General features: G+C 41.7%; 2 protein-coding genes across 4 annotated transcripts in view; one reads left to right on the forward strand and one right to left on the reverse strand.

Moving 5' to 3' along the window:
* LOC125006279 (casein kinase II subunit alpha) overlaps nt 1-19005 on the forward strand; it is a 36699-nt gene extending 17694 nt beyond the window's left edge. For all 3 annotated transcript variants that reach the window (XM_047582197.1, XM_047582198.1, XM_047582199.1), the window contains 5 exons: nt 7144-7245; nt 11213-11313; nt 14249-14397; nt 14485-14574; nt 16907-19005. In XM_047582197.1, the coding sequence (XP_047438153.1) occupies nt 7144-7245; nt 11213-11313; nt 14249-14397; nt 14485-14574; nt 16907-17025 (561 nt within the window). In that variant the 3' untranslated portion in view covers nt 17026-19005. The remainder of the gene's footprint in view (nt 1-7143; nt 7246-11212; nt 11314-14248; nt 14398-14484; nt 14575-16906) is intronic.
* Nucleotides 18672-23295, reverse strand: slc2a10 (solute carrier family 2 member 10). Its single transcript, XM_047582200.1, has 6 exons — nt 23279-23295; nt 23078-23154; nt 21585-22862; nt 21279-21401; nt 20392-20527; nt 18672-20300 (listed from the first exon to the last, which is right to left on the reverse strand). The coding sequence occupies exons 1-6, from the start codon at nt 23293-23295 to the stop codon at nt 20207-20209; spliced, it is 1725 nt and encodes a 574-aa protein (XP_047438156.1). The 3' UTR covers nt 18672-20206.
* Nucleotides 23296-24618: the final 1323 nt, after the last annotated feature.

The raw sequence follows: 24618 nt of genomic DNA on the forward strand, positions 1-24618 counted from the left end.
CTGTTACTCCAGACGACATCTTCTTTTGACGTCTACTGAATGTCCATTCATGACGTTTACAGTACGTCCTTCCCACTGCGCAGAGACGTCTAAACTAAGTCTTTTCCAAGTCATTTTTGCACGTCTAATTCGGGTCACCTGAAGGTGCAGTCTACAGTACGTCCTTATAGGGGCTATTTGTAGTCCAAATGTGGTCTTTGGACGTATTTTCTACGTCAAATAGAATTCATGTTAGACATTGGACGACATTTTCTGCGTCAAAATCAATTCAGTTTTCGACACTGTTTTTATACTGTACTGTTGTACTATAATGTACTACTGTACTCCTTTTAGTTTCTTAGACTTAGACAGACTTTAATAATCCACAAGGGAAATTACTTTGTCATCGTAGCTTTATTGTATATAAAAGAAAACACAAGAAAGATAAAATGAGATTAGATTAAAATAAAAATAAAAAGTATAAACAAAACATTTACAGAATTAGCATTATGAAAAAAATATACAAAAATAGTTGGCAAAACAGTGTCCGATATGGTTGTTTGGTCAGTTGCAGAGCAACAGCGGCATGGATCGTGTCACTGCATGGTGTTTCTCGTTAATGGTGTCTCATTGTTGTTGTCCGCTGAGGGAAGGATGTAAACGCCAACAGAGTGTGTCCATCCGCAGAGTCTGAAGCAGGGCACAGACGTGCTGTGGTCCTATGAACCAGGTCTCCAAAGCTCTTCTCAAGACACACTCCCTCTGGTTCCCATCAAGTGCTCACAGTCCGTCCACTGATTTCAGACAACTGTAGGTTGTTGTAGAGGTCGACGGTGCAAAGCACTGACATATATACTTAGACGTCACATTGAGCGGGTTGGTACGTTGCTGTAATACGTCAGCGTGTCCGCCATATTGAATGTGGCAAATCTGCCCCGTAAACTAATTAAAGGAAATGGACTGAACTTCATAAAACGCTTTTCTGCAAAGTTAATGCCTCTTATTCACCCATTCACACACACACTGATATATTTGGGAAACAAATAGTAATGAAATTATTTATATTTTATTTGTTTATTTTTTTAGTTATTATTAAAAATAAATTATTTTAATTTCAACTCGTCCAGCATACATATCATTGTATTCGATGGTAGAGAACAGTTAACCATGTAAGCTAAGCTTTTGGAAATAAGTATTAGCCCATTTTTACCCAAAAAACCCTACGCCATAGTATGTCATGGGGACACAAATGGCACCAAATAACAAAGCGTTATTCCAGCCCCCTAAAACACATACAAACACCACATTTACATATACAGTTACCTGGATAATATTCATACATGTAAGCAACAAGTGACAGCTGACGTTAACAGCCGTTAGCTAGATTTGCGCAACCGTCCAAATAACAACCCATAAGATCACAAATTGGCAGATTTAAACAAAATCAACTGCAACCACCAACAGTTCCAACAATTAAACTCCCTTTTCATTATTACCTGTGAAAGTTAATGCGAAAGGTAAGTGAGATGTGGTTTGTACTGTAAACCCGTTGGTACACATGAAAATGAATGAGGAATCTTCTCTGATGGCTCCACTTAACGTCGCCACCATTTTGGATGTGGCAATTCAGGGCACAATGTGGTGTCGTGGTGTTGTGTCGTGTGTGTTATTAACCATGTTGGTAAGAACAATATTGGTATTTTACATTTATTTTACACATATATATCCTATACTACTACTGCTAATAATAATAATAATAATAATGATAATGATACATCTTGTCAATTGCCTGCACCTGTCTTAGGCGTTCAAATATTCAGCTGCATATTGACGTCCAAATACAGCCATGATTAGACGTCTAAAACGCAGACCTTGTTTGCACGTCGTGTAGAGGTCCAAAATGGGTCTTGGACTGACAGACGCAATATAGACATGATCTGCACATCCATCAGATGTCTAATGTTTAGTTGGATTGAACACACGCAGAACGGGAGGTGGAAATAGGCATGAAGCCAAGACACCAGCTGAAGTCTATAAGTGATCAGAAAGTCATCTTGCCCCTTGTCAGTGCAAATGAATATCAGCTGGTTCAGTGCAAAGTGATGGCCTATAAAAAGGTGTGTCATTACCAAGGTGTCACACAAGGAACATCTCATGATGGGTAAAAGCAAAGAACTCTCTGAAGACCTTCACAACCTTATTGTTGCAAAACATTCTGATGGCATTGGTTACAGAAGGATTTCTAAACTTCTGAACGTTCTAGTGAGCACTGTAGGGGGTAATAATCCGGAAGTAGAAAGAACATCATTCAACCATAACCACAACCAGGTGTTGGGCGTCCAAGAACCAAGGACCACTTGTGGAGAGCTTCAGAAAGACCTTTGAAACAATTGTTTCAAAGAAAACAATAAGCAATGCACTGAACAGCCAGGACCTGTATGCATGCTCACCACGCAAGACTCCATTTCTGAAGAAAAAGCACGTTAAAGCTTGTTTAAAGTTTGCTGCACAACATTTGGACAAGCCTGTAAAATACTGGGAGAACATAGTCTGGTCAGATGAGAGCAGAATTGAACTTTTTGGATGCCATAATACACACCATGTTTGGAGGGCAAAATGCACTGAACGTCACCCCAAAAACACCATACCGACAGTGAAGTTTGGAGGTGGGAACATCATGGTGTGGGGCTGTTTTCTGCATATGGTACTGGCGAACTTCATATAACTGAAGGAAGGATGAATGGAAAATGTACCGAGACATTCTTGAGAAAAATGTGCTGCCATCTACCAGAATAATGATGAAACAAGGGTGGACATTTCAGCAAGACAATGATCCCAAACACAGAGCCAAGGAAACTCCCAACTGACTTCATGGAAGTTTTTAGTTCATGGAAAGAACTAAAAATCAGAGTTGATAGAAGAAGCCCATGGAACCTTCAAGATTTAAAGATTGTTTGTGTGGAAGAATGGGCCAAAATCACACCTGAGCAATGCATACGACGTGTTTCTTCATACAGGAGGCGTCTTCAAGCTGTCATTACCAACAAAGGCTTTTGTACAAAGTGTTGAATATCAGTAAGCATGTTCAATACTTTTTCCTTGGGGTCCAAGCAGCAAAGCTGCAGGAACCCCATTGTTTTTGTTAGTGTTATTATTGGGGGTCCAAGCAGCGAAGCTGCAGGAACCCCATTGTTTTTGTTAGTGTTATTATTGGGGGTCCAAGCAGCAAACCTGCTGGATCCCCATTGTTTTTGTTAGTGTTATTATTATTATTATTATTATTGGGGGTCCAAGCAGCAAAGCTGCAGGAACCCCATTGTTTTTGGGGTCCAAGCAGCAAAGCTGCGAGAAACCCATTGTGTTTCGACATTTTCTTCTTCTTCTTATTATTATTATTATTATTTGGGGTCCAAGATGCAAAGCTGCAGGAACTCCATTGTTTTTCTTAGTGTTATCATTATTGGGGCTCCAAGCAGCGAAGCTGCGAGGAACCCATTGTGTTTCTACGTTTTCTTATCATCATCATCATTATCATCATCATTATTATTCCGTCTTCTGCCTTTAAAAAAGTTTCTAACCTTTAAAAAGTTTCACACGTCTAAAAATTTTCTCTGATTCTCACGAAAACCGTCACAGACCATCTTCAGACCAAGACCAGACCACAAAAGTTACCTAGTAGCATTTTCATTGTCCAATCCATTTGCCCGCAACAGCCAATCAAAATTGGCGGCGAAGGTTCCTGACGGGATGTGAGGTCATATCTCGGGAACGCTTTGACGTATCGAAATGAAATTTGCCCGTACGTCTCCACCATCCACGCCAAGGAGACATGCCAAATGTGGTGTCATTCAGGCACTAGAGGGCGCTGTAATTAACAAAATTGTGTTTTTGCTCTTTTCTCTTGATGTATTAGGATTTCCTAATAGTACATTTTCATGTTTGCTGATACTGTGGAATGTCCCCTTTCAGGAACTGGCAAAAGTTTTCACGCAATCGCAAGAATTTGGCCGCCATATTGGATTTTGTCAAAAACCTTTAAAAAGTTTCACAGGTCGCAAATTTTGTCTGATCTTCACGAAAATCGGCACAGACTATCCTCAGGCCGAGCCGCACAAAAGTTACCCAGTGGCGTTTTCATTGTCCAATCCGTTTGTCCGCAATAGCCAATCGAAATAGGTGGCAAAGGTTCCAGACAGGATGTGAGGTCGTATCTCGGAAACGCTTTGACGTATAGAAATGAAATTTAGCAACACGTCTCCAGACCCCGCCCCAAAGTGTCACGTTGCCTCATATACCGTAATGTATTTGGATGTAGACCTGAACTGCTTTTTATTTCCCAGTAGGGGGGGCTGGAAGACCACACATTTTCTACTGTCTCTTCATATAAACCAGTGCTGGCCCATTTTTTTCACATCCGTACAAGCAGGGGGAGCTCGAAGGCCGCACATCTCGGCTGTTTTCTAATTAGTTTTGATGCCCAGAGGGCGTCATTCGCGCCATGCCTGCTATTAATTTTCGTGTTGATATTATTAAACTGCCAAAAATTTCCCCATAGAAATGAATAGGGCACCGGGAGGGCGGCCATTTTTCCCAGCGCGCAATGCATTCTGGAAGTCGTAGTTTCCGCCGCTACCGACCGCTATGTGTGTTTACAACGGGAATCTCACAAATGTTGTCCTATAAGCATGTAAATTACACTCCCAGATGCCGCTCATTCACCACATTAGTGCTATTACTTTTCGTGCTGATATATTAATTTTCCGAGATCTAAGTCGCGAAAAACTGCCAGAAACTTCCCCATAAACATGAATGGGATGGCGGGCGGGCGGCCATTTTCCCAGCGCGCAATGTATTCTGGGAGTCGTACTTTCCGCCGCACCTCCCGTATGTTTGACATTGCAATCTCACACATTTTGTCCTATAAACATGTAAATTACATTCCCAGATGCCATTCATGCACCACATTAGTGCTATTACTAGTCTTGCTGAAATATCATTTTTCGCGACGTAAGTCGTTTGTTTCTGAACTGTCCATGCTGTGTTTTAGTTCATGCTGGTCGGGCTATTCCCTCTCTCCCCCTCCCCTCGGAGAGAGCCCGGTGGTCACCTGTTCGCCCAGCCTTTGAAACGTGTACCACACGTTTAATGTCTTTACGTTCGTTGCATTATGTCCCAATCACAATCATTGAGATAGTACGCAGCAGTTGTGTTTCGTGTTATTTTGTTCAACTTTAACGATACACAACAGCTCGGACAAGAAACTGCTTCAGAGCGAACGACCGATTCACTCAGCAGTACGTCAATGCGCATGCGCACCTCTCAATACAAGTAACACGCGCCCCTCTAATTAGGGCCGGGCAGATGGCGCTCGTTGCTACTGCAACAATTTACTGACTATTAGTGAACTGGGGCAGAGGTCTATCAACGATTACAATCATCATTACTCACTGAATTCTCAACCGATTTTTTAATCCCTTTGGTTTATTAGAAATGTCTGACATATATTTATGATACGATATAAATTGGTCGAATTGAAAATGCAGATCATGTGCAACGCCATTGAAAGGCTTGTATGCATTTATCAACCCCGATTGATATTAATAATCAACACAGTGCTAATGATATATTTAATAAGAACACATCACACTTTGATATAATGATCACAATTGCTCTATTATCCTTACATAAGCTAGTAACAACATACATCAGTTTAATTTTCCGAAGCTTTACACATACATTCAACACGTCCAGAGCAGTCACATGATATAAAACATCTTCATCAAATTGGGAACATTTAACAAGACATCTACGGACATAAGCATGTACATTTACTTGGAGTTACATCGGCGATCATTGCTACATCCGCACATGGCACATCGATTGTTTCCAGCCATTGTTATGAATGCAAATGAGGATTATTTAATATAACCCAGAGACTCTCGTTGCAAACACATTTCGCGGAAGGGAGCGGCGGAAAACTACGCATCCAACAATGCATTGCGCGATTTCCAAGATGGCCGCCGCAATGTGCGTGTCTGCGCAGATTTCCACAGGTATGGCGGGCGGATCGGCAGAAGGCAATCACAATGCATTTCTGCAAGTCTAGTTTCTTTTTATATATGAACCGCTGACATTATGGATTACTTGGATTGTTACCAACAATTGAAATTTCATGTCAATAGCCCTTTAAGAAATATGTTTACTATGAAAAATTGCGACATGTTCAATACTTATTTTACCTGGTGTATATCAAAATGCACGGTTTGATCAGGATCGGTGTGCTATTCTCTACAAAATACAAAACTATGAATAATTTTGCATTGAATGGGATGGGTGAAAAAGAAGAGCGCAAAAGAGAGTTTTTCAAATGCCTACTACTCAGGCATACTTTCACTGTGAGACTTCATTTAAACTTCAAACTGTAGGCACAAATCTTGTGTATTGGTGTATTCATCTTTTTGATAGGTCATATAGTTTTTGATCAATCACTGTTTAATGACCATGATCATTTTTGGAGACATTTTGAGATTATCATGGGTGTGTATTGCGTGGAATGTTGGTGCCAGAGTGGGTGACATCATCAGTCAGAGTGGGGGAAGTTGCCTGAAACTTTTCTCTTTCCACGCTCTTCTCGGCCACAATTTGCTCTCCTAATGCAAAGATTTTGTGAGAGAGGCAGAAGGGACCCCTGTTTCGTCGTTGATTTGATTCCCATGTTGACTGAGATGGTACCCTCGGTAGTAGCTCCTTGAGATCAAACTAGGCTGACTGTGGCCACCAAACTAAAATGACTTTGACCCCACTGCCTTATCAGTAGGTAAATACTGAAAAACATTGAGCTTTAAAGAGCCAATTCCTCACTTCACGAAACACACCGACATTAATCGCTGAAATAGCGGTAAACTGCAGATGGGGTTGATGGACCAGCAAAACAAACATATGCACTGAATACCAAAATGTGAACAGTATTTGTGACTGTGCTGATTTCCCAATTGTGCATCTGATAAAAAGATACACGTTTACATAATAATATGACCAATTGTCTTGCAGCTGTGTCAAAACAGTGGCAGTGTGTTGGGGAAGCACTGAAGATACTTACTTACTTATTATTATGTTCATTCTGATTGTGCTCCTTCTGATTGAGTCTTCTTCTGTGTCTTTCAGATGTATGACTACAGTCTGGATATGTGGAGTTTGGGTTGTATGCTGGCAAGCATGATCTTCAGAAAAGAGCCCTTCTTCCATGGTCATGACAACTACGACCAGGTAAATAAAATGTTGGGTTGTTTATTAGCGAATTTTCTTTTTCTGTTCAGCAAACTCATTTATACACAGGACGAGATGTTACAATCCCTTGTGCCATGATCTAAGGCAAAACTCCCTTAGAAGCCAGGTCCAACTGGACAACCAACCAGCAGACCAGTGGTCAGCTACTATGTCAGAAACGAGGTACAATTAGCCTAGCCACAGAAATAAAAAGCACCAGCTAATTAGCCTGGACACCAGCAGTCGGTAATGGAGATGATGGGAATTCAACTACACTCAGACCAGGACATCTCATCCTTCTGCCTATGTCAGAAACGAGATACAATTATCTAATTTTGGCATCCAAAATGGAGTACTGAATATTAGTCTAACTATATAAGAGCAAGACCATTTACCATGTTTCGTTAAGTTAGGCCCACGAAACCTCAAGAAGGCTTAACAGTGAGCTCCAGCGTCCCAGAGTCACCCGCCTCAATGCAGCCACCGCTAACTACAACTGCTACCTAATGTTAGCACATAGCTAGCCTTACCTTTAGCATGCTCCCCAGCTAACGTGTTTCCTTCGTAGCCACAACCACTGGCTCGCTCGCTCCACTGCCAGGGACATATTCTTTACGGCAACCCTCTGTTCTTTTCTGCGAATGCCCAACTCACACAGGAGAGCAATGGCGGATTTCGCCACAAATCCACGGCAGCCGACCTCCACTAGGCGCACACGGGGACTCCAGCCTCGCTGCTCAGCTTCCAATGCCAACTCCGCATATCTATCTCTCTTGCGCTCATTCGCCTCTTCAACTCCCACGGGACAGTTGACTCCACAAAATACACTATCCTTTCTTTCTCAGACCACAACAGCACGTCCGGTCTTTTAAGGGTCACGGCTATCTATTGTGGAACGTTCAGGGCGCCATCTCGGTCGGTCCTCAGCTCCCAGGCTCTGCCCACACTTAGCTACCCTAAATTATGCCTGCTCCTCGCTGATCTGGCCATATCTCCCTCCTGAACAAACATAATATGCGTATTCTCCTCTCTAGCACCTGAGGAATTTGCTTTTCCTCAATTGCAGCTGCTAAGCATTTCAGAACCTGGTTGTGGCGCCAGGTGTATCTACCTTGGGACAGACTAACCCTACAACTTGACAAAATGTGGCTGAGCATACATGAACAAAAACAAAGTGCACATCATAAAGCACAGCACATCATAAACTGCCAACTAACATAAATCTAATCCTACTAGCCTCCATGCTCCACACCTTCCTTTTCTCTACACTCTCCCAGTTCACCCACTGTCCTTGCTTAGCCTGCGACACTGCCTTCGTGCATCTCATTACTTCCTCTTGCCTATCAATTTCCTCCACTACCGTCTTCCTCTTCTCCGCAACAGACACCTTGCTCCACAGAGGTTTCCCTGCACACAGTCCCAGGCCACCACGCCCTTGCTGCACATGCCCCATGATATCCCTGAGCCTGAGGGCAGCCTGCGCCTCCTGAACCGCATCTCTTGGGTTCCAATTCCTCCTTCCTCCCTGTTTTAAATGTGGGGGCTGTCCACCTGACTACTGGATCTTTTGACTAAGAGTCATCTCCAGTCTAGCCTTAGCACACTTAAACTCCTCTGTTAGACTAGTTACTGGGAGCTCCAGTATGCCTTTCCCATACAAGGCTGCACCGCTTAAACAGCGTGGGACACCAAGCCATCTCCTAACTAATGAATTAATCATTCTTTCAAGCTTCTCAACTTTTGTCAGAGGGACCTCATACTCTGTCAGTGGCCACATTGGTCATGGCAATAACCCAAATTGCATGCACCATAATCTCAGCTTTCCTGGGAGCCCTGACCGGTCTATGCTTGAAATGCCTTGGATCATATCTTGTCTCAATCCCTCAAACTGTGCTACATTGATGAGACTTGCGTCATACCACCTTCCCAGGCTCTTCACTGGCTTCTCTATCACTGTGGGAATCACCTCCTCATTTATAACAAATTTCTTATCTACTACCTTTCCTTTAACAACTGAGATACTCCGAGACTTACTCGGCTTCACTTTCATCCTAGCCCCCTGCAAGTTGCTGTTTAACTTATCCAGCAGTCTGCTAGTACACGGAGCAGTAGACGTCACAGTCGTCATGTCATCCATGTAGGCCCTAATTGGGGGGAGACGGCTAGTGGATTGTACACCCTGCCATGATGCCTACCTCCAGCTGCTGCCATACTGTAGTATACTCTGCTGTGGTAAAACAGAGCTGTATATCTGGCAAGTATGCTTTGACTAGGCCTTTGATACTGCCTGGAACTTTAGCTTTGCTAACTGGATTTGTTGCCAAATCATACTGGTTTGCTCTAAGCACCCAGAAAAGCCGGGGATTCCAGCCTTTTGCACCGAAGTATCAATCAAGCCATTTTCCTCCAAGGACCTAGACAGCTTATGTGCCACAACACTGAAGAAGTCCTTCCCCTCAACATTAAGCAAACTGATTGGTCTAAACTGACTTATCTCTACTGACTCTTTGTGTACCTCCACCAAGTACTCCTCAAGTTCCTGCTTTGGCACCATAAGGCTGCCATTCTTCTCTTTACTAAATAGCGACTTCACAAATCTAAATGGGTCCCTATAAAATGCTACTCTCGCCCGCTTTCCTTCTCCTATTTTTCCTAATGCTTTCCGCTCTTCTTAGTGCTGCCAGTCGTTCTTTCACACCAGCCTGTAAGCAATTAATGCCTTTCTTCTCCTCCTCTGTGGCCTTCTTCCACTGCCTCTTAAGCAATCTCCTCTCCTGTATAAGTCTATCACTAATGCCAAATTCCTTACCATAATCGTAGATTATATCTCCCATCCTCTCCAACTTATTCTCTACCGTCCCTTTTAGATCACCTAACGCACTGGCTAAATCATTATTGATATCCTCCCACTTCTTAGTTTCAGCTGCGTCTGGCCACTTCACCCTTGGTTTCTGACCACTAATCTTCTCCCTCCTTGGCTGGCTGCGCTCTTGTTCTGCCTCCGTGCTCATACCTGCCTCAACGTTAGGGATGCTGATATCCTGCGAGCTGTGGGTTACTTCCTGTCGCTGGACTTCAACCAACTGACTTGATACACTTCTTAAAAAGTAGCTGTATATGCGGTTTCCCTGCATTCCCTCTACCAAGCACTTTTTCCTCCCTTGATGGATTCTGAGGCCCTTTACTGTTGTTACTTTCTGCCAGCCAAACGTACAAACCTGCTGCTTCTTTCCATTTCCATCTGAACCACTAGGTTCTAACAAAAAGTTTTGTCTATCCTTAGTCAATTATGTTCCAGAGTCAATAATCGTATTAGCCAATGGTGAGTTATCTTCTGCCCCTGCTCTCGCAGACTCTAGGGGTATTTTATCATTATTGAATCTGTAGCTACATAGGGTGCAGTCAAAGGCTTAGGAAAGCCTTGGCTACTGCCACAGTGAAGTACTAACACACTGTAGCCCCAGTGGGGACTATTCCCTCCTGTCAGCTGTCTTTCCATGCCGTCACTAAGTCTTTCCCTTGTTGCCAGCTGCACTGTTAACAGCAGTCACTAGCCTAGACTAGCTTTCATATTCATTAATACACAGTACGAGATGTTACAATCCCTTGTGCCATGATCTAAGGCAAAACTCCTTTAGAAGCCAGGTCCAACTGGACAACCAACCAGCAGACCAGTGGTCAGCTACTACTCAGACCAGGACATCTCATCCTTCTGCCTATGTCAGAAATGAGATACAATTAACCTAACCACAGAAATAAAACACCAGCTAATTAGCCTGGACACCAGCAGTAGGTGTCTAGGCTGAAATAGTTATTATTATTAGTTATTGTTAGTAACTTCAGTCACTGGGGTCACACTTATTGCTTCTGGCCATTCTGATCATTGTGTATGTATGTGTATAAAATGGGTGGATGTCTCTTAAACACAGCAGTGATTGACTGTTCTGTGTTTTTTTTTCTCCTGTAGTTGGTGAGAATAGCAAAGGTTTTGGGGACGGAAGACCTCTACGACTACATCGACAAATACAATATTGAGCTGGAGCCTCGTTTCAATGACATCCTGGGAAGGCAAGCGTAGTTCCTGTGTTTCCTCAGTGTGCATATATCTATGTACATACAGCGTGTGTATGTGTAAAGTGGTAGTAAAAAGTTTTCAGACACCCTTACAATTTTACACAATCTCAAATGTTATCATGAAATATTGTGGAAAAATATTTTGTCTTTCAAGAGGTGTGGCTGCATTAGATAGACACAAAGAAATAAAAATCATATTTATTTGTTCATTGTTTACAAGAAAAACAAAACTAAATTATTGACAATTTCTTTATTGTCAGTATGGGACATTGTCAGTATCAAAGTCAAAAAATAACAGAATGTGTTCAAAACTGAACAAAAAATAAAATAAACCATCACACCATTAAATTAATATTCAGTACTCCATTTTGGATGCCATTAGCACACAGTAGAGCTTTAATCCTGGCTGGCATTATCCTGAGCCTTTCACACTGTTGAGGGGTGATCTTGTCCCATTCTCCTTGAATTACTACTTTTAATTCTTCTAAATTCTTTGGTTTGCACTTTGAAACAGACTTTTTGATAATCCACCATAGATTTTCAATGGAGGTCATGTCCTCTAAGACCTGGATACTGTGCTACTGCAGCCAAGTTCTACTGGCCTTGGATGTGTGGCAAGGGGCATTATCTTTTTGAAACATGCAGTTTCGACCTCGGCGGAACAGTGCATGTGCAAAAGGGAGCATGTGGGTTTGGCACAATATTTGTGAGAGTTCAGTGTGACATCACAGACAGTGAGATGACCAACAGCACTCATATATTCCCAAACCATGATACTGCCTCCACCATTTTTAACAGTTGGTACTATACATGCAGGAGATTATGCTTCTCCTGGCCTTCTGCATACCCTCACATTAGCAGGAGGAAGATAAAGCTGGAAACTGTGTCTCTCAAGAATATACAACTGCTGGGTGCGTTAACAGGAAATTAACAACAATGTAAAAAGTACTTATTAAAAGTGCTTCTGTAAGAAATTAGGGGTTCATTCCCACATGGACGGATTTAGATTCAAAAGTCTAATAGCAGAGGGGATAAAAGATCTGGAATAACAATTTGTTTTTCTAGGCGGAGCTTTAAAACACCTTTCTGAGGGCATGAGCTGAAAGTTTGCAGCTAGGATGTGGTCATGTTGTGCAGTAATAGCTCTACCTTGACCACCCTTTTGTCCCAGAGAGAGGACAAGTCTTCCTGCTGCACCCCAATTACTTTGGAAGACACCCTCACAATTATGTTCAGCGAATTTTTGTCTTTTACACCCGTGCCATTGAACCATCAAATGATTGAAAAAGTAAAAACGTTTGATAAAAGTCTTATAAAAACAAGCATTGCATCCTCCTACTGACATTAAAAGAGTTCAGCTTTCTGAGAACATGAATCCTTTGTTGTAATTTTTTGGCAGCTTTGTTTGTCTCTGAATAACTTTCAAATATACTGGCTTTATATAGACACTAAGCAAGACAACAGAAAATGTGTCTTTTAATAAAAATCCCCGAAATGACTCAATAGTCAAATTTTTTTTTTATGTATTTTTATGGAACCAATTAATTTTAAGTTTTTTATAGCTGTTTTAGGAGATGTTTATTATTCTTTCTGTGACTGTCCTCAAAGAAACTGCACTTGAAGACTTTAAGTTTCTTAATGCAATATTTCACAAATGCATGGGGTGTGAGAAAACTTTTGGCGTAAACAAACCGTTTCATGTTCCTTCTCAGCTGATATTGCCACATTTTAGATTGCCACATCAATAATCTATGAGGTAAATTGCTTTGTCACAGTAGCTTTGTTAAATATAAAAGTAAACACGAGAAAGATAAAATAAAATTAGATCAGATTACAGTCAAATAAAAATAAAAAGTGTAATCAAAAAATTTACAGAATTATCATCATGAAAAAATATACAAAAATAATAGGCAAAAACAGTGTCTGATATGGTTGTTTGGTCTTCTGCTCTTTGTCCACCACCACTATGGCCAGTTGGTAAGCCAGGACCTGTTTGTCAGTCTGGAAGCTGAATTCCTACAGATCCTTGGCCCCGTTGTTCTCAACCACCATCTGTGCTCATTGGGTACATTTGTTCCATACTGGGTACATATGTTACTGTATGCTGTCCCAGCCTTGGCTGTGCCTCTCCATGTATGCTGACCCAGCTAGCACCTTACACCCTGCTACTATGTGCTGGACTGTCTCAGGGGCATCTTTCCTCAGCCTGCATCTTGGGTCTGATCTGTTCTGGTAGATCTTGCCCTCTATGGCTCTTATACTTCTCTGAGTCTGTTCTTCTTGTGCTGCCATGATTAGCGCCTCTGCTGTCTGTCAGTCCAGCGTTTTCCAATCATTGGTAGGTTTATTATATATTGGCCACTTCTGCATTTGATGGTGGTACATGCCATGTAGGGGTTTGTTGGTTGTGGTTGACTTCCTTGCAGTTTCCATTAGGAATGAATTCTGTTCCAAGAAGATTTAATTTCACAATTATTGTGACCACAATTATCACAGTTATCATTATTATCATGGTATTGTTGAAATGTGCTCAAAATGTTCAAAAAGTACTTATTCACCCACACAGAAATCATTTATCCAAATTTTGTTTTGAAAAAACAAATAATAGTGAGAAATGGTTTTAATGAGAATAAAAATTTTAAATGGTATTGCTAAGCGTTGGGAATTTTACCGTGGTTTATCATGAAACAGGTAATTACATTATATCCCTAGTTGTATGATAGTGGTCTATAGTCTTTATCATAAACTGAGACTGCTGAGTTAAAGGTGTCATGTGGTTGAATGGTTACACTTCAAAGTGGCGTTGAGGTATTAAAAGCTATTGAGAAGGTCTTGAAAAGTCTTAAGGTATTGAAATTAACTTGAAGATTCTTGTATACACCCTGGCGTGCGTGTGTGCATGCATGCGTGTGTGCGTGTGTGTTTATAGACATTCTCGTAAGCGGTGGGAGAGGTTCGTCCACAGTGAGAACCAGCACCTGGTCAGCCCTGAGGCTCTTGACTTCTTGGACAAGCTGCTGCGCTACGACCACCAGGCCCGACTGACTGCCCGTGAAGCCATGGATCACCCTTACTTTTGTAGGACCTTCACCATCCAACATGTTTTTTAAACCTCAAACTCTGTGGACCATCTCTAAATGACTTGAATGTTTGTTGTTTACACAGTCCCCATTGTGAAAGATCAGTCTCGTGTGGGTGGATCAGCTAACATGCCCAGTGGGAACCCAGCTGTTAGCACAGCCAGTATGATCACAGGTGAGAACCCATACGCTATCCCTCTTGATGTTAACCTTTTTGAAACTTGTTGAATTTCTATGTATAAGCTTGCTGCTATTTTTTTAACGATATATTATTTCATTTAAATACAAAGAGAGAGTTTACAGAGGATAGATACAGCATCACATACTGTATATATATATCATATACACACACACGGTCAATGGCCACTTCATTAGGTACACCTTGCTAGTGAAAGGTTGGACCCCCTTTTACCTTCAGAACTGCCTTAATTCTTGACATACACTGTTGCTGCAGATTTAGCGGCTACACATCTATGATGCCAATCTTCCGTTCCACCACATCCCATTGGTTCTCTATTGGATTGAGATCTGGTGACTGTGGAGGCAATTGGAGTATAGTGAACTCATTGTCATGTTCAAGAAACCAGTTTGAGATTATATGAGCTTTGTGTCATTGTACATTATCCTGCTGGAAGTAGCTGTCAGAAGATGGGTGCACTGTGGTCATAAAGAGATGGACATGGTCAGCAACAATACTCGGGTAGGCTGTGTTATTTAAACCACACCCATTACACCACCACCACCATCCGGAACTGTCAATATAAGACAGGATGGATCCATGCTTTCCTGTTTACGCCAAATTCTGACCCTGCCATCCAAATGTTGCCGCTGAAATCGAGACTCGGTTTCCTGTTTTTGGTTGACAGGAGTGGCGACCGGTTTGGTCTTCTACTGCTGTAGCCCATCTTCTTCAACAAGTGGTTATTTGAGTTACTGTTGCCTTTCTATCATCTAACGCCTAACAGGTGTAACTAATATAGTGGCAAGTGAGTATATATATAGAAACGTTATGATTTTTTTTTTTTTTTTTTGAAGTTCATCTGGTTGATAATATACACAATACATACAGAGGGGAAAAAAGGCTTCCCCTTTTCACCAATGAGGACGATGCAGTTCTTTACCTTTTTTCCCTCTGTATGTATTTTTGATTTTGGATACTTGATTTCTGATTTTTCTGGTGTTGCCTGCTGATAAGGATTGTCAGGCTGGACGGCTAGCACCTGGCTGGATGTGGTCACTGGGCCTCAGTAGAAATCCTCTGCTCAGTGGACGCACTTTCTCTGCAGTTCGTCCCGCTTGGATCTCCAGGCACCATGTGACGATAGTTTGGAGCATGGCTTTCTTTGTTTAGCGGATTTAATATGCAGCTTTTCAAACAACATCAAGCATTCATCCTGGAACAAATCTATTTTAATTCGATTGTGAGTAGCCCAAATGTAAAAACCTTGGTCTCGTTTACTTGAATTGATCATTTCCCCATATTGGGATATAAAAGGACACTTAATATATAACTGAATAATATTGGCGGAATAGAAGTATGAATTCAGTGTGAGTTTCGTTTTAAGCAAGAGCAATTCAATTTCTACCCTTGATGGAGTTGGTGTGGCCCAATAAATACCACAGAAAATTAGGGAGTTTGAGTCCCCCTCTGTGTGCAGAATATTGTATAACGTATGGGTCCCAAAATACACAAAATTGTCAAATCCAAATTGAAAAAAATATACACTATTTAGTACAATAAATATCATAAACATGCTCAATGAAAATGTCACATGATCTGATGATGTTGGTATGGTCATGGGCTCGCAATATATTGTCCAACCAACAGTCCAAAACTATTCTATCTGATTCATGGTCATGTAATAAACTGATTTATTAAATAAATAACAAAAAGGTACAATATGATGTTCCTAAACACTCTCTTTCATTATCTTAAGTTACGGTCAGCTCTTAAGCCTCTTAATATCCAATGGGGTTCAAACTTAAAAGCACACCCAATTGTGGGTGTGCAATTCAGAAAGCCCCTAGAAGAATAGTATAATTTCTTTACTCTTTTCTGTCTACACATTCGAAACATGAAGGAAGATTATTGTATTACATGGTGCTGTGCATTTTTCCATTTTTGCAAAATTCAGTAAACACTGCGTTACAAAAAAAATAAATAAATAAATAACAAAAGGTCCAATCCAAAAGGGCATAAAGTAGCTACAAATGGGCACAATCGCAATCAATAGACACAGCATTCCCAAATAATTTGTAATCACTAAAACAATCTACTAAACAATCTACTAAAATACTAAAATTTCAATGTTTTACCAAAAATAATTCCTCTCAGGAATTACTGTTGTAAAGCTTCAGTATTCAGCTTAAAATTCACACTTCACATGCATTTCTCACCAGTTGCTCAGATAAGTTGCATAAACCAGACTTTAGTTAAATGTTGTCTATTTAAGGGAACATACTGGTGTTGGTTATCTCACTGTATCGGCTGCCTCTCATTCACTCAGGTATCTCCGCCTTGCCAGCCTCCACTGCCCTGGGCCCGCTCACTGGCTCACCAGTCCTTTCTGCTGCCACCAACGCCCTCAGCACCCCGGTCCCTGCTACTGCTGGTGCTCCGCAGTGACACCCCACCCAAATCAACACCCCTTTACCCCACCCCTGTGTGTCTCTTGACCTCCCACTTCCACCATTACCCAACCGGTGGAAAAAGGAGACTAGACAGGTGCCATTTGGTGTGACGGCGCCTTCACCGGCCTCCTGTTTGGAGGCTACTTTTGTCTTAAGACAGATTTTTTTTGCATTTCCTCCTCAAATGAACATGTTAACCATGACATCTGAAATGATTGTTGTGTCTAACTGAATTATACAGGTATTCCTTTCATTCTCCTGCAAGCTGTAGCGAAATACAAAGGGGGGGAGGGTATCGGTGTGGTCAGTGAGAGAAAGTGTCGCACATGGGGTCCCAACAGGCCCCCATGTCCTTCCCTCTTGCTTTCTCTGTGCGCGTGTGTGTTAGTTTGGATTTATGGCACTGGTCAAGAACATCAGCAGAAAATTGAAAGAAAGAGACATTGGCCTTCCTTCAGGACCAGTAGGAGGACATCATCTATAGTTTACTACTGCAGCATTGTCAAAAAAAAAAACAAGACCTGGAGAGAACATTAATTTACCTCTCCAGATGAGTTGAAACACCACCTAGATCACAGCATTTTGGAAGTGTTTGGTGCTGTACTGTGCTCCGGGGGCTTGATCTTTGTACGATGCCTAAGAGGTCCAAGATCAGCTGGCTGATCTAGCATCTACTGATATTTGGTGGCAGTAATCCAGTTTGCTTGGTTGGTTCAAGGAAAGTTATTTATCCATGGTTTCTAAGGTGTGTATATCGATACTGGAATGACATAATAACTTATGTGAAGTATTCCCTCATAACTGAAGTGATCAGGGTATGCTAAAGAATCGCCACTTGAAAAAGCTCATGTTAATCATCATTGGACCAATCACAGCTCATTCCTCCTGCAGCAAAGTCACAGCCATGGTTTTGTGAAATCGCTGAAGCAGGATTGAGAAGTCTGTCCTCTAATCTTGTTTACATTGAATAAACCTGTTCTCAAGTGCAAGTAGGTTTGATCTCACCAATATGCTGCTGTCTGTCATTTCAACAACTGACATCTGGGACCATGCCAAATCCTCAACAATTGAATCCACGTACTGAGAATGGACCCCAGTTGTACATGAACACAATGACACTTAAACATGTCTGCCCGAGTAGTCCCTCGCCTCTTGCCTTTCTTACCAAATCTGATGACCAGTCATCTTTTTATATGCCTCTTCCCTTCCCCTCCTCACTTTGTCCATCTTTTTAATTTGTTTTCTATACTAAAATGTTCTGGACTGCTGAATTAAGGTTCACCATCAAGTGGTTTGATCAACTATAGTGTTATGCTATGCTGTGGACTCCTTCAGAAGCCAGGTAAGGTTTATTCAGGTTCTCAAAGAAATGGTTCCTCAAATGTGCTGCTTTCCAGTTCCTTGAATTACTTCAAGTGGCTTTTTCTTGAATTATTTCAAGACATAACCAAAGTTTATTCAATTGGTTGGGAGAATAGACTGACCAAACGTAGTTTCATTTTCGCGAGAGTTACTCGACATGCTGTATCACAGGTTGACAATGTAATGTGTAGTGAATATGTGTCGACATGATAACTATAGTCAGATGTAGTTGAGAGACGTTCACTTCGACCAAGTGTAGTGACATGGGTTGGTTTTTGTTTTGTTTTTTTGAGGTATCAAAACAGTTTATTGGCTTTCACCAACATGTCGAGGGATGCAGTGAAGTTATATAGCACTTGAAGGGTAGAGTTTTTTTCCCCAGTGTTATAGTGCCAGAGTTTGAAAATAAGTTTTAGGTCCTGTTGTACATAAACATCCTTTTTTTTTTCTTTTTCGAAAAACTGAAGATGCAAATAAATCATAACATGTACACATTAATCTGTGGATGGAGCAGTATGAGTCCCTACATCACTGTATATATTTTTATGTCCTCATGTAGAAGACTAGTATTTGAAAATATTTGTGTAAATAAATGTGTTTTATTTATCAAGTACATCTGATTTGTCTGTCGTGTTCATACAGTCTTCCCAAACACATAGATTATACATCTACATTTGGTTTTATGAAATCATCAGAAACCATGAGCCCTACACAAACCCTGACCAGAGATAGAATGTCATTATACACTGACAGCCACAACATAATCACCACTGATAGGTAGCTTAGAATTTAGTCATCCACAAAGGAAATTGCTTGGTCAAAGTAGCTCAGTTGCACATTATTATTAAATAAAACACTCTTGAAAACCATTACTAAAAAGAAATCGATGCACAATAGCTTGAAAAAATGAAACAAATATATACAAAAAAAATTGTGTAAGAAAACAATGTACAAGATTCGCATATGTACAAATCCACAAGAAATAGGAACATACTGAAAACATACAGGAAGGATAAATGATAAGGTGCATTGTTCAGTTGAGTTAACAATTTAAAGATTAAAGCTGTTGCTAAAAAAAAAAGAAGAAAAAGCTGTTGCTACATCCACCCCCTCGTTGTAATGGCTAATGAAATGTTATGGAAAAACTTAGACAGTTTGAACATGTCTGACTTAATGTGGTTATCATAAACTGGTTTGTGTGGATGTTACTAAGACATGTTTCACCTATAAAAAGTCTGCCGTGAGGAAAAAAAAAAAAAAAGATCTAAGGACAGTGTGGTGACAGCATGCACTGGTTAACTAGTATGAGTTGGATCTAAAAAAAAATGTGAACATTGAAGTTGTAAATGCAAGCTACTACAAATATTTCAGCTGCTCTTGAGTTTAAGCCCATTCCTAACATGGCAAAGTTTTCAAGTTACCAATATTGTGCATTCTTTTTCTATTCAGCAACAACACTAAAATCTGCTTTAATAAACTTTTTTTTTTTTTTTGCTTGGATCACTGTGCTGGTAGAGGACCTCACATTGAGGCCTCGTGTTATTATTCATGCGGATACGATCGCTACCAGTTTTGAAACTATTTGAGATAATGAAATCCATTCCTCCCTCGGCTTTGGAGACCACCCCTTGAATTTTTTTTTTGTTTGGTGGAGTTCAGTCTTGACAGTGCCACAGTTTAGTAGCTAGACCATCAATTCTAAAATGCTCTGCAAGGGTGAATCATTTGGTCTGCAGCTGCATCTCAAGTTGGAGGAATTATTTTCCCAGTGCAGTTAATGTGCAAGGAAGTCTTTTGTGAGAATGTTGACATAATCACCCCAATGTGCTAATTTGACAGTGCACTCTCTCATACTGGAAAGTGTTTCTACTACTGCCAAAGCCACAGCACCCTTCACCATGGTAGAACCTGCAGGACAAGGCCAAAGACACACATGAGAAACATCATATATTACACATGTTCATTTGATTAATCAGACAAATACAAAGCAGTATACTACCTGTCCAAACGTAGTTCTTTGTCTATCTCCATCAGATCCTTTCCTCTGGTCTCTGGTAGCATGAAGTAGAAAAATATTACAGCTGCCACACTGGTCAGCCCATACAGGAGAAAGATCCCTGACAGGCCAATCATCTCTGTTGAAATCAAACGCATGTCTCTTTTTTTTTTTTTGAACTTCCAGCCCAGTCCAGCCAAAGTTTTGTTATGACCTCACTTGTATTTTGTAGGATCACTATAACACACTTTGCAATCCCATCAAGTATCCAAGTACACAATTAGACATAACATTAAAACCACTCACAGGTGAAGTAAATAACCATCTTGTGACAATTCATTGTTTTGCTGGGAAACATTTGGATCTGGCATTTCTGTGGATGTTACTTAGACTTATAGCATCCACCTAGACCAGCACCCCAACCCCATAGCAATGACACTCCTTGATGGCAGCAGCCATCCCCAGCTGGATGACACAGACACCCACAAAAATGCTTTAGGAACAACTCGAAAAGCATAAAAACAACACAGGGTGTTCACCTGGCCTCCGAATTCACTACATCCCAAACTGATGAAGTATTTGTGGGATGATTCTCATAGGCACCTCCACTCAACCCATAGGCCCCCCACTAACAATTTTCTGTTGCCAGACACCGGAGGACACCCTTGGAAGGCTCATGTCCATTCTCTGATGAATTACTGTTCTGGAGGCACAAGACAACATACTCAACATTAGGAAAGTGGTCATGACGTCATGCCTGATCTGTATATTAATACTGGAAACATTTTATTGATGTGGCCCAGTTCCACACTTGTAATATTACATCTGACTACCAGTGAGCCTCACCCCAAAGGTCAGTTGTGCGACTGAGACTACAGTGGAATACTCACCAGTAAGATTTAAGAAGGTGAATGTGACCAACAGGTTGGCAGCCCAGTTGAAGCAGTTGGTGAATGCAAATGCCCTTCCTCGTACAGCAGCTGGAAATATTTCACTCAGGAGAAGCCACGTCACTGGTCCCAAAAAAGACGTGAAGAAGAAGTTTTGTATGTCATATAATGCTGTTGTAGTGACAATAAAGCTACACTAGCCCACTCTATATGTTCTTAGCACAAAAATAATATCTATATTTAAATGCAAGTAAGTACAATCATGTTTTATCTCTAAAATGATCCACTTTGAGTATATATACACACTTGGTCCAAATCCAATGGAGTATGCGCTGACGACAGCCATCATACACAACAGAATGATCCAGTTCGCAAGTGCCCCATGAACACTCTGAGGAGATTCTGCTGCAGGTTCCAGGGAAGCTTGGCTGACTTTATCAAATGTGACATCATCTTGTGTGTTGTTAACAGGAGAGTGCTTTGAATTAGGATACACGTCAAAAACTGACTGATTACCAACAGGTGAATGAGGTAGACGTGTTCTGTCAATGCTGAAGTCCTGAGAATCACAAGGCTTTACAGCATTTATCTGTGAGTGATCACTGAGGAGTCCGATGGTTAGTAGACACAGTGCCATGATGGAACAGCCACTGATGAGCAGAGGCCTTCTGCCCAGCTTGTCTGAAAATACCATGGAGGTCAGGGTAGCGATCACTTTGATCGATCCCAAGCCCACGGATGCCAGCATGGCTGAGGCCTCACTCTTAAATCCCAAAGAGTGGAAGATGGTAGAAGCGTATAAAAGAATGTTTGGCTGGCCTGTGAATTGTTGAAAGAGAACCAATCCAAGTCCAATGATAGTCCGAGTCCTCATATTGTCTTTACGCTGGAACAAATACAAGCTTCTGTACTGACCCTTTTTGATTTTGCTGCTGGAGCTGACTTTTGAGTTATCTGCTTCTTGGGTTTCAACGCTGCTCATGGTGTCTGTTTCAGTTTGAAAGGACTCACTTGGGTTGAAAGATTCCATAGTACCGGAAGGGAGACACCAGATGGAGACCAGCTGCAGCAAAGTTGGTACAATGGCTAATGCAAACATCCACTTCCACCCTCTTTTAGAACCAGACAAGATGTAGTTCATTAAATAAGCTGCCAGGATGCCCACTGTGATTCCAGCTTCATACAGAGTTACCAGGAAGCCTCTACACTTGGGAGTTACCATTTCAGACACAAAAATGCAGCAGGACATGGAAGAAATGCACATGGCAAAGCCGACAGTGATCCTGCCCAACACCACGGCAACGTAGGAGCTAATCAGCATGATCAGGCTGCCAACCAGGACCAGCACGTTGCTTAGCAGAATGGAGGCTCTGCGCCCTTGATGGTCGATGAAGTAGCCACTCGAGATGGATGCCAGCAAGGCTCCTGTCAACAAAGAGCTGACTAGAGCTTCTTCCTGGACACATGAGAGTTTGAACTCTGTCCTGAGCTGCAGCAAAGCACCTGAGATGATTCCCAGCTCATACCCGAAGACCAATCCACTAAGACTGGACACCACACTGGCCAACAGGAGAATGGAACAACCTGTGAGGAAGGAAATATTCAGATTCAGAAAAAAATAAAAATAAAACATACATTTACTCACACAAATAGCCTGTAAACACTGATCAGCCACAACCATCATGACCAGACAGGAGAAGTAAATAATATTGACCAACTTGTGACAATACAATGTTCTGTTATAGGAAACTTTTGGACATGACATTCATATGACTGTTACTTAGACATGTACCACCCACCTAGATCAGGCCTGACACCCCCGCCCCACAGCAATGACACTCCTAGATGGTAGCAGACATCCACAGCAGGATGCAGCCTGACACAGGCACACACACACAAAAATGGTTTAGGAACAACAACTCGACAAACATAAAAAAACAGCAGAGGGCCCCTCCCCTCAACCCATAGGACCCAAAGGCCCCATTTTACAGGACACTCACAGAAGCCTCATGTCCATTCTCTCATGAGTCTCAGCTGTTTTGTAGGCACAAAGGAGACCTATACAATATTAGGAAGGTGGTCATAATGGTATGACTGATCTGTGTACTTTTTATATTAATGTTTGAACTTCATGTGGTTTTGGTCTAAATGTGTAAGTGTTTTGATGTACTGGTCAGAACTCCATTCAATAGCACAGAGGATAAGATGTTAAAGTTTCATTGCAGCTCTAGATTTAATACCATCATCCCACAACAGCTCGTTGAGAAGTTGAGGTCACTGGACATGGACACTGGTATCTGTAACTGAGTCCTGAGCTTCCTGGCACAGCAACAGCAGACAGTCAGGATCGGGAAATCCAGCTCCACCACTGTGAACACAGGGTACCCCCAGGGCTGTGTCTTGAGTCCCCTGTTACTCACACATGCCTACTCACGCTTGACTGCACTGCCTCCCATACCACAAACAAGCTAATTAAGTATGCAGACAACACAACAGTGGTGGGATTTATCACGGATGAGGTGGAGCTGTTGACATCGTGGTGCAGGTCACGGAAACTCTTCCTCAATGTAAGTAAGACAAAAGAGCTGGTGATGGACTTTAGATGAACATGTAGGCTGGATCATAGCCCACTGGTCATCAATGGTGCTGTGGTAGAAAGGGTCAGCAGTGTCATGTTTCTGGGAGTTCAATTGGAAGAGGATCTATCCTTCACCACCAACACTGCTAGGCTGGTTTCCCTGTCATCCACCTGACCACTTCCTTTAGAGGCACAGCCTGTTTACCCTGTTGCCATCTGGAAAGATACTCGGGAGCATCCGCTGTAAGACCACCAAGCTAAACAGCTTTTGGGCGCCTCCCTTCACCAATGTTTCATTAAAGCCCCTTTCACATTGCACAAAAATTACGGGTCAACGTGGGTCAAGCTGGGTTTTTATCGGATCGGCTCAGCTTTGCTCAGCTGCAGTGTAAAGGGGCATCCCACGTCAACCCCCTAATTTACACCATGACGTTGATGTACCTGTTCTGTTCAAAAAAGAGCAAAGTTTTCCCCATAGTCCCCATCAGTTGTCCTGCTTTCGCTGAAGGGCAGAGATCTTTGTCCATTTTTTCAATCGAACAAATCAAATGTGCCATCACACGATCGTTAATGGAAGCTGTTGGGCCTGCAAGCCTGACTGGGGCCTGTATGTTGCAACTACAGCCTGACCACAGGAAAGCGCCATAAAACTCAAACAACAGGAGTCCTAAAAAGACTATTTTTCCCATCATCCAGTGTGGCATTCACACCTAGGTGTGAAATCCGGTGGAATGAAATCCTGTCAAGTCCTGTCAAGTCCAG

The sequence above is a fragment of the Mugil cephalus genome, chromosome 4 (genome assembly GCF_022458985.1).
Source record: "Mugil cephalus isolate CIBA_MC_2020 chromosome 4, CIBA_Mcephalus_1.1, whole genome shotgun sequence".
NCBI classification, from domain to species: Eukaryota; Metazoa; Chordata; class Actinopteri; order Mugiliformes; family Mugilidae; genus Mugil; species Mugil cephalus.